General features: G+C 41.4%; 1 protein-coding gene across 1 annotated transcript; it reads left to right on the plus strand.

The window, feature by feature from the left end:
- Positions 1 to 623: 623 nt before the first annotated feature.
- On the plus strand, positions 624 to 2480 carry LOC107550063 (perforin-1-like). The gene is made up of 2 exons (XM_016231290.1): positions 624 to 1138; positions 1274 to 2480. The coding sequence occupies exons 1-2, from the start codon at positions 624 to 626 to the stop codon at positions 2478 to 2480; spliced, it is 1722 nt and encodes a 573-aa protein (XP_016086776.1).
- Positions 2481 to 11731: the final 9251 nt, after the last annotated feature.

Here is an 11731-nt window from a genome sequence, read left to right on the forward strand (position 1 = left end):
ATCCGCCCTGGAGGCTCTCCTTGTCTCCACCCTGTTCCTGTCCTGCACTAACCTCCAGGGTGCCCGCCCCCGGGAGGGGGGCGATCTGTCACATGTTTATGTTTCCATGCCCCCATTTGGTCCTCCTGTTCCTGCTCCCTGATTGTTTATCATTTGTCCCAGGTGTTTCCTATGTGGTTTCCATTGATCCCAGGTGTGTCTTGTCATCCCATCATCCTGTTCAGTGTATTTAAAGAGTGTTCTGTTTCCTGTTGTTTTATCCGGTATTGTTGATGTCTACTCCTTGTGCTACGTGTGATTCATGTCAACTTAGGCCCACTCAATGTGTCAAACATCAGAAGAGTTGTCATAGCCACGTGATGGCATATAATTTGCACCACAAACCTTTGACACCCACAAGCACACAATCATCATACGAAAAGACAGGTTAGAGAAACAACATATTTATACTATGATGGTTTGCTTTTACAAATATTAGTTAAATGCTAAAAAATAGCAATGTTGTAATTTTTAAAGACATTATTGTTACAATTCTAGGAAACTCTTCTTGTTAAATTATGTTAAATTTTACACCAATAATGAATTGACAGAAATATTTACATTTTCTTATCTCGCTACAGATCATGGGGCAGTACCAGATTTATCTTGTTTTCTTGGCATGGCTTCTAATGACCATTTCTGGAGAGGATGACATAAGTGCATCAAAAGAGTGTGAGCATGCTCCCTTTGTTCCAGGATACAATCTTGCTGGAGAAGGATTTGATGTTGTGACCATGGAGCGAAAAGGTGCTTACGTTATCAACACAGAAATATGGGATTTAGGAAATGGCACTTGTAAATTGCGTAAAAACAATTACATGGATGGAATAAAACAGAAGCTACCAACTGCAGTTGTAGACTGGAGGACCTTGCCAAAATGTTCAATGAAAGTCTCCAGTCAGATCTTTGAATCAAGTGAAGCACTGGTCAATGATTCATCATCAGCACTCTCAGTCAGCTGGAAAGTTGGTTTAGACGTCAAGGCTGTTGGAGCTGCGGTTGGAAGTACTCATTCCAGGGAAGCAAAATTTGCAATGACAAAATCAAAACAAGACAAATACAGTTTCACCAAACATGAAGTTGGGTGCAATTTTTACAGGTGAGAGAGCCTTTTTTTTTCTTTCACTCATACTGTTAAAACGATAATGACTATGCAAAGAAATGAAAATATTAACTGCAAATTGTTTCTTCTTTGATTCCACTAAATTTAAATGTGTCTATTGTTTCTTTACAGATATCGTGTAGCTGCAAAGCCTCCTCTTCATGAAGAGTTTTTTGAAGCAATCAAATCTCTCCCTGCATCCTACGATCCAGACGCATACCGCAACCTGATCACCACATATGGCACTCACTATACCAAAAGTGTCATGTTAGGGGGGCAAATGAAAGCCATAACAGCCATCAAATCCTGTCAGGCAGCAGTGAGTGGACTTACAGACACTGCAGTGAAAGACTGTTTGGATGTGGAAGCTTCTGGTTCCTACAGTGTAGTAACTGTGAAAGTAGAAACACATTTTTGTAAAGAAAAGAAGAAGAAGATGGGCACAAATGAAAAGTTCAGCTCCATGTTCAATGAGCGTCAGACAGAGATTATTGGAGGAAACATAAACGGAGAAGATCTGCTTTTTTCTGGTTCATCACACCCAAATTCCCTTAAAAAATGGCTTGAGTCTTTGAAGAGTCTCCCTGACATTGTGCATTACTCTCTGAAACCCCTCCATTTCTTACTGAGTAATAAACACCCTGCAAGAAAAGGACTGAAGAAAGCTGTTGAAGAATACATCATTCAAAATGCCCTCATGAAGGTTTGCTCTGAGCCTTGCGAGATTGGCAGGAAGTGCAGCGCAAGAGACCGATGTGCTTGTGTTTGTGAAAGTAGTAATGTTATAAAGTCTAACTGCTGTCCAGCTGAAAAAGGACTTGCCACCCTGAAAGTCTACAACCTCAGAGCCAAAGGTCTGTATGGAGATGCATTCACACAAACAGATGGCACTGTGACTGTTACATATGGCACGCAAATCAAGCGCACTGATACCATTCATGAAAATGACAATCCACGTTGGCCAGAAACATTTGAGTTTGGACCTATTAAGATCAGAATGGCCAATAAACTAACTTTTAAAGTATATGATGCAGACGGCTCCTGGAACAGCGATCTCCTTGGTTCATGCTCTTTTGATCTTAGAAGTGGAGTTGTGACTGATGCTTGTGTTTTTAAATATGGCACCTTCTTTTTTACCTATGAAGTGAAATGTGCACCCAGTCTGCAGGGCCCACAGTGTAATGAACACAAACCTTCTGCAATGGCTGCCTCTCTGGCTGATATTTTCAGCTCAAGAAATGGTGTTCTGGTTAAAGACCTGCCGAGGCTTGAATTAGCTCTCAATAACTCTGATAAGTTCAATTTCAAGAGCACTTATGGAAAGCTGATGATGCTGTGACCTGCATCTTGAATCCATCCTTTATGCCTGAAAAATAGCCAGTACTTTAATCTGCTAGAAAGAAAAAAAAACATCTTTAACCTTTGCTTACTTATTTTCCCATTACTGATATTTTTTTAATATTTTATATTATTCTCTGTTTGTGCATCAATAAAGCATTTTAAAAGACATCTAAGTGTTTAAGTTGTTGTTTTTTTTACTTACAAAATACTAAATCAACTAACAGTGCGCTAACTACAGCCGGTGCCACTCCTGCCCCATTTGGCATTATAGACGAGAAACAAGAAACTTCACCCTCATCACCGCTTGAGCAAATTGTCACACTTTTTTATTTTACAACAGTCATATTTCATTCCAGGTTCATTTTTGTAGGCTGCAACTTCAGATTACACACAGCTCATATCTGCATCTCTGTAAGTTACCTAAATGAAAACCGGAATATGTTAGCCACATATGTGTAGCACAGACATCTAGTTGTCCAGTACGGTTCCATTCAAACAGCAGAGCTTCACCAAAAATACAGTTGTGAGTTTTTTACGGTTTTACGGTTGTGAGTTTGGATATAAAATGTGGTTGTCTCCCCCATAAACAACTGAAATGTGTGTGAACGCAACTGTATTAATGACTCAAATACAGGACTGACAACCGTATTCTGCTGCTGGGTGAAAATGGCCACAGACTCATATTTTTCACTGTCAGTTGTTCTAATACAGTATGTTCAGTCACATAACACTTCTCAGGTGATGGCTCAAAAAAAAATCTATGTGTGGCCTTCAGGTGCCTTACCGTGCTCAGAAATGGACAAATGCCTGATTAAACGATTAATAACATGCATATCCTAATTAAAGGACAAAGGCAGGTGCTGGTGTACAAAATACATAACTTTATTCCTTATTACACTTGCATATGCATATAATGCTAAGACATTTCACAACATGACAGGTAAAAAAAGGGGTATAATGGGGTGTACACAGGCAAGGCAGGTCATAAACCCTTTAAATACAAAACCCACTACACACAATAAGTTACTCCAATTCACAAGCAGAGAATCACACCACAAATTAAGCAATCACCTTCACGTGGTACACTGCAATCAGCACACTTCTGTGATAAACTTTAAAGGGTATTATTGCATATTGCTCAATGCCATTACACTGTGAATTGTACCGTTGTTACCATCAATACCCAAACAAACAATGTAAAAGAATACAATTCCAAAGAAATACAACACAATGCAATACAATACAAACTAAAACAAAATACGAAAAGAACACAAGAAAAATCTCTCCCCCTTCACGTTTCTCAACGCGCTCACTAAGCGCTGTGTCTAATTAACACACAACAAACACTAAATCGTTCATTTGATATGGAGGTAAAGAAAGCAGTGGCTGACAAACTCTCCTACAAATAAAAACATCATTAGATCAAGCAAGTCATTAACACACACTTACTACTCTTTAAAACATCCATACCTGAACCATAGATGCAGCCTGCCAAATGTATCCTTATAAAACGTGATCTCGTGCCGCTTTACTATTACACAAAGAACAAGTCAGAATAGAAGACTCCAAATTTAAAATGTACATCCGATATCATATAAAACTCCATACCTAAAACAATTCAAATTGAATCACACCGCAATCGATGGCTATCAGCCTTGCATACTGGTCACATCAAACAATTTTTCAAGAACTATTAGAGTCTTCTTTAAATACGGACTGCTTCACACAATGGTGCTTCGCCTTTTCATTCCCCTGCAGTGTACTTAAATGCTGTGCTAGTGGCATTCCATTTACATGTGGCGTTCGCTCGTACAAATGGCTAGTCGCCCTCTAATTTGCGTCACCAGGTACCATAGACGGCTCACCTAAAAACTATGTACTGATGCCGCCCACCTGACCTACTTTCCTATGTGCCACATATGGAACGACAGATTAAGCATATTTGACAACTTCCAGCTTTTGCACCTCTGTTGCTATGTGCCACCCAAACAACTGTTATTAAGATGGAATTGGAATGCTAATAGATGGCTAGGGTTCAACAGGCTCCCCCAGCACCATCACACAATGCTTCCAATCAACAGATCTTCATCACCGGCATCTGTCACTCTTTTACTCACCTCATCACCAACCATATATAAGCACACACCTTAGTTCACTGGTTGTCTGGCCTCGAACAACGACATGGACCCTTACCTGTTATTCTCACCTGAACTTCGGTTCCTGTGTGCATCCCAGTTTATCTCCTGGGATCTTCAAAGTGATATCTCCTAGCATTCTCCAACGTTTCTCTCCAGTGTTCATCCAAGTGTTCTCCAGTGATCTAGGAATCTCCTCAAAATCATCCACCCATAAGAGATAAAATACAGCCTGTTAATCATTCTGATGACCTGTCTCTGCATACCTGAGGTGTGTCCTGCAATGGTCACAATCCATGTATCCATCCATCCTGCCAAACCCTTGTGCACTTCTAAGAAAAAGACTCTTAAACAAGTTCAAGTCACTATTCATATTATTACCTGCTTCACTCACCTTTGTACTCCCACACTGTGTGTCCAAGAAACTTGCCTGGATTCATCAGATCTGAGTGTCTATCCTGACAATAGCTTTAAGATATTTTATGTAAAATTATAAGACATTCATGACTTCCCATTATACTTATAATATTCTGCAAATATATGAAGATTATATTTAATTCAGTCAAGTACATTTATGTGGACTTTATGTGAAATAGATGAGCATGGTTTGCTGTCAGGAAGAGCTTTTTATATGGCATTACATTCAAGCACATAATCCTCTGGATGCATGTGCTTTGTGTTCTTTCTTTTAGTCAACATTGTCACAGTGATTATGAAATTAAGAATGTTATCAATAAATGATAGTGATTTTCACAATAGAAATAGTAAACCCTGGGTCATTCTAAAACCTGGGTAAAGGGAGTTCAGGGTTTTCTTGCTTCATGTTTCACACTCAGGGGTGGATAAAGGTCTACACAGGCCTCTAGGCTCAGTTTCTAGAGGCAAAATAAACGCATTGGCAGGTCTCTGATCTAATTGTGTTGAGCACTGTCAAATTTACAGGCAACAATGGGCAGAGAATAAGGCAGTAATTGACAGCACTGTGATCCAATGGCAATGGGCATTGTCAGATTAACAGTACCTGTTCCTGGCACTGGAGACCAGTGTGGTGTAAATTTACAACTGAAATAGGGAGAGGTGATATAACATTAAGCCATCATGCGCATTGTGTGCTGCCTGTTATTTAAAAACCTCCATCCAGTAAAACTATTAATTACTAATACTGTAGAAATAGATAAATCATAAAATATTTGCAAAAACTGCTAAACAGAGGCCCCCTAATCATGTAGGCCCCTAGGCTACAGCCTAGATTAGCCTATGCCTTAATCTGCCCCTGTTCACAAAGATCATAAATTACCTGGGATTAACAATTAATCCTAGGCACTCAAAAACTCACATTTAACACTGTACATTCCTCAAAACTGGGTTAACGATTTTATTTTACTTCACTACAATGTTTCACCTCAAATGCTGAAAGTACACGCACTGTATTTCCGTGACTTTTCAAAGCAGGTGAATATGAGGCATGTCATCGGGTGTCTGTTGCTAAGCATTCAGACACCATCATAACACAAAGTTTCACATTTGGCCACGCTATGCAGCCCGAAGACAGCATAAAAGCTAACCCTGCTCCAAAGCAGGGGTTCATAATCCTGGGTAAAAATCAGTGCTTCATCCAAAGGTTCACCTAAAGAATGACAATAGCCCAAGGTTAAGCGCAATAGCAACGTTCACACTGCAGGAAGATGTGGCCCAAATCGGATTTTTATTTATTTATCTTTTTTTTTTTTTTTTCCTCATATGTGACTCAGGCTCTGTTTATTATTTATTTATTTTATTAATATACTTTTTTTCATTAAAGTGTAAACCCTGCTGTAAAATCCAGCATAAACTTGGCTTGTTTATACTGGTTAGTGCTGGTATAGTGCTGGTCTAGCTGATGGACCAGCATAATGGAGCTTTTGAAGCTTGTTCATCAGCATGGTTTTGCGGGGTTGAGTGTGAGAAACCAGTTGTCTGTATGCAAGCAGTTTCTGTCACGAATCCGGTTCTGGCTGTTCCTCCCAATCACCATCAGAGGACTTTATCACCTTACTGACTTTTGCTTCCCGAACTCCCCATAACCTTCTGCCCGAACTCACCATGCTCATTGATCACACACCTGAACGTCATCACTGTCATAATCAGGATTACTACTTTAGCACACACCTCACATCAGTTCTCTGTTTGGTCTTGTTTGAGTAAGGTTGTGGACTACTTACCTTTCCCTGTGTTATGCTCCTGCGATATCCTCCAGCGGTCATCTCCCGTTCCCCTCATGCCTCCAAGACTCCTGTGTGTGTGTGTGTGTGTGTGTGTGTGTGTGTGTGTGTGTGTACCCTATACTTACCTGTTTGTGAGGTGTGTGTGCACCATCTATCTGCTCCGTTCAAGCCATCCACGATTCTCTGCATCTGTAATGAAAGGATTATACATTATTCAACTCTCTAAGTCTCAAGAACTGTTATTTGTCCATAATACTCATGTGCTTCCTGCTTGTTTGCTCAGTGCTGTCAATAAACACCCATTTCTGTATTTTGCTGTCTCTGAGTCTACATATTATAACACAAGACCGGACCATAACAGTAGACGGCACTATGAACATTCCCCTTCGTCCTGTGCAGGCTCCAGCTCATGAGCACAGTCCAGGGTCGGCTCCACCCTCGCTCCAGAGCTCAGCCAGGATCACGCTTTCACCCCAGAGTTCAGCCAGGAGTCCGCTCCTGTCCATGAATCCGTTTCAGAGCCTTCTCCAGTCTATGAATCTGCTCCAAAGATCGTACCAATCCTCAAATCCACTCCAGAGCCTGCTCCAGTCTTCGAATCTGTTCCAGAGCTTGCTTCAGTCCATTAGTCTGCTCCAGAGCTTGCTCCAGTCCAAAAGTCTGCTCCAGAGCTTGCTCCAGAGCTTGCTCTAGTAGTTCATGAGTCCGCTTTGGAGCCCGCTTCAGTTCTTGAATCCACTCCAGAACCCGCTTCAATTCCTCCCAAGGTGGCAGCTTCTGCTGCAGAACCTCCCGAGGCGACGATGTCTGCTCCAGCTCCTCTCATGGTGGTGGCTATCACTTATGAAATCTCTGCCTGTCCTGTTATGGTCAAGGAGACCGTCAGTGAACTCTGTTTGTCCTGCCATGACCAAGGAGGCAGTTTGTGAGCTCTTTGACTGTCCTGCCTCGGCCAAGGAGGTTGTGTCTGAACTCTCTATCTCTCTATGCTTCCTGTCCAAGAAGCTCATACTGAACTCTCTGAGTTCCCTGCCTCGGTGATTGTGGCCATAAACTGTCTATGCTCTGTTTCAGTTCCTTTGGGATCTTCAAATCGGCCATGGTTTCCTGCTCCACTTGCTCAACCCTCAGACTGCCCTATCATGGCCAACAAGGACATCTCTGAACTCTCAGTCTGTCCTGTCACAGCCAATGGTGCCGTCTCCGAACTGTCAGCCTGCCCTGTCATGGCCAATGATGCCATTTCTAAACAGTCTGCCGGTCCTGTTATGGCCGCAGAGGCCATTGTTAACCTCTCTGTGCTTTCTGTTCCAGTTCTGTCTGATCCACCTTGGTGGCCTTCTGCACCATCAGATCCACTGAGATGGTCTTCAGCTCCACCTGCTCTGCCCTGGTGGTCTTCAGCTCCACCTGTTCCGCTCTGGCTTCCTGCTCTGCCGGCTTTGCCCTGGCTTCCTGCACCACCGGCTCTCTCTCCAGTTCACTTTTAGACACACACTCGAGAACTTCCATTAGCACTTCCCCTCGGGGAATCCCAGCCGACATTTTGAAATGCGTTCCACTTCATCAAGTGAATGAGCGAAGTTTACATGGACATACCCTCGACTCCTCAATTTTGATAGAGGGAGCGAGTCTGCTTCATATGCTTCAGGCCGCTCTATAGATCACACTGCAACACCACTACGATGTCATCGCAGATCGTGTTTAATTTATCCCCACCCCAAACAACTCTATAATATATATAAAAAATGTGTTTACATTTATAATAGCCCAAGCATACCTATATACATATAGAATGCTGCACCAAACAAATTCATAAGGGGAAAAAATATAAACAAAAAAACAACTCCATAGCGGATTCTAAGTGATCCTGTTCCTGTGTCTGGTCGTTCTGGTGCTCAGAGCTCTGTAGCGTCGACCAGATGGCAACAGTTCAAAGAGGGAGTGTGCTGGATGTGAGGGGTCCAGAGTGATTCTGCCAGCCCTTTTGCTCACTCTGGACGAGTACAGTTCTTGGAGAGAAGGGAGGGTTGTACCAATGATTCGCTCAGCAGTCCGGACTACCCTCTGAAGTCTTCTGAGGTCAGATTTGGCATTCATCCGAGTAAACAAGACAGATGGAAGTTGGCGAGTGAAGGACATAAAAAAATGGACTGGAGCGCAGCCCAGGTCATCTAATACATGGACCTGGCCCTCCACCACCCTCCTGGACTGTGTTATTTCTAGAGTGTCTGGAAGCTGCTCCTTCGAGGGGGGGGCAGATTGGGGGGAGACTCGTACCTCCAAGTCTCCTATGTGTGTGTCACGAATCCTGCCCATGGACTTCCATCCGCTTGCCACCAGAGATCACACTTCCATTATATTGACTGTCATACTACACAGACTTCCACATGTCACCACAAACTACATTTCCCAGCATCTATTGCATTAATGACAGACACAGCTGTAACCAATCTAAAACACTTTATAAGCCATGGTTTTCCTCTTTCAAATCGCAGAGTATTGTTTAGCATTTATGCTGTTTAGCGTAGCTACTTTACGGAGCCTGTTCCCGGTCCTAGTTTGAGTTTCTAGTTCTAATCTAAGTCTAGTCACGTGATTGCCTGTTTCCCGATTACCTGCCTGTCTTGGATTTCTCTCTCATCTTGTCGTCTGGATTCTGTTCGCACCTCGCTTGGATTTATTATCTGTCTATGGATTACTCGCTTGCCTCAACCTTTGGATTATGTTCACCGTTGATCGACCTATGCCTGTTTATCGGATTACTCTTCTGTCTTGTCCTCTAAATACCTGTTTGCCATTGTCCGACCCTTGCCTGTTTTGACTATGTTTTGGAATAAAGCTTTGGATCCGCACGTTTCTCGTCTCAGTCGTCCCGTTACAGTGTGTGTGTACCCTATACTTACCTGTTTGTGAGGTGTATGTGCTCCATCTATCTGCTCCGTTCAAGCCATCCACGATTCTCTGCATCTTTAAGGAAAGGACTTTACATTATTCAACTCTCTAAGTCTCAAGAACTGTTATTTGTCCATAAAACTCATGTGCTCCCTACTTGTTTGCTCAGTGCCATCAATAAACACTCATTTCAATAAACACCCCTTTCGCTGTCTACATATCATAACAGTTTGGGGACAAGCATTGTTTTTACTGGCATATTTCTAACAGATTAATGATGCAGAAACATTATAAGATTAAAATCAGTTTAAAAGAGCTGCAAAACTAAATCATTCTGAGAAAAATCCCAAATAACAGCATAATCATAAACAGTTTGTTCAATAACAGGGGGGTTATTAGAAGTGCTATTGCTAATAAAGAGCTCTTGATAATTAAAGTTTAAAATAGAAAATTGCTGTTTTTAAAGACTTTAATGCTAATTTGAGGGTCAAGGGTCAATTGTTGAATCACTATGATGGTGACTTCAAACAGACCATATAAAAGAAATAAAGCCAAAATGGTTTATAATAAGTGAACATTGTGATGGTGTTTTTAAGCATTAATTTACTGTTTATTTCATCTAAGGCTGTGTGGCTGTGAGTCAGTTATAGTTGTGCTGTCTGCTCATCTCTTCTCTTTTTTCTGTTTTTGTTGTTCCTCTTCAGTGATTCTGCTTGTTAACTGCAAGTGTCATCACTAATGGTCAATCTTTTAAAGTGAATCTACTTTATTTCACTAACTGCTACAGTGTACTGTATGGATTGGGACAATATGAAAACTGAGCGTGTGAGTGTTATTTAACACGAAGGGTTTTGCTGTGCCATTAAACATGTAACCAGCATCATGTTTTTTTCTTATAATAATTTCTTAAAATTTATTGGATAATTGGTCTTTATTTAACTATAAACACACACTAAGAAACATGATATGTAACGCATGCATGAATTTTGTTGTGGTTTTGCTGAGATCATACCAGCACCCAAAAGATATACCAGCACACCAGCATTCCAAGCTGGTCCCAGCATGCAAAACATACCTTATGCTCAGTGCTTGAAGTAGAAAAAAAGAAGTGCTGGTACTTATTACAGTTACAGCTCTTTACAAGCTAAAATTAAGAGGTCATACCATCAATATTTAAAAACTTTGCTCTCTTTATCCTCTGCTAACGAATTTGCTGGCTTTTGTTGCACGTAAATGCTTACTTCAGTGGCCTCTGTGTTTACTTCCGCATGACAGCGCACTTCGTGCTATTCATTATCGTTCTTTTGCACAATGTGTTAAGAACTGAATGATGACAGACAAATGTCTTCCGTTCAAACACTTTAATAACTAATTTCAATACTTTATACAGCCATCTTCCCTGCACACATTCTCGGACAGGAAATAAAGAAAAATAAAAAAACTCCAGAAAATGTTTCTCCAATAAAATACTTCTGACCACTCATCTGATTCTCTTAGACTGCCAAGCAATTCATGAGTTAATTCTGTAGATAATAAAGCAGGATAAATGGTATGCGTATTTGGTGTGCTGTCCGAGGAGAGGACTCCGAGCTCTGTAATTTCTCCCGAACCCGGAGTACTCCCCCCTGTCCGGGGAGAGGGCTCTGAGCTCGGTATTTTGCCTAGACCAGAGCGCTCCCCCTAGGGTAGGAACAGACTGATGGTGAGGAGTCGGTGTGGAGGAGGGATGCTGAAAGACTTAAGAGAGAATGAAGGTAAGGTGGCTTAGGCTATTTATAGAGGTTCTCTCTCGAGCTGATAGGATAGACGGTGTGATTGCTGATAATGAATTGGCTGGGTTAATTATCTGTATGAGCTCCTCCCGAACATTGTTAAAGGGGTCATATGATGCGATTTAAATTTTTCCTTTCTCTTTGGAGTGTTATAAGCTCTTGGTACATAAAGAAGATCTGTAAAGTTGCAAAGACTAAAGTCTCAAATCCGAAGAGATATTCTTTATAAAAGTTAAGAGTCAG

Source organism: Sinocyclocheilus grahami, unplaced genomic scaffold (genome assembly GCF_001515645.1).
Source record: "Sinocyclocheilus grahami isolate Dianchi unplaced genomic scaffold, SAMN03320097.WGS_v1.1 scaffold387.1, whole genome shotgun sequence".
Taxonomy (NCBI): domain Eukaryota; kingdom Metazoa; phylum Chordata; class Actinopteri; order Cypriniformes; family Cyprinidae; genus Sinocyclocheilus; species Sinocyclocheilus grahami.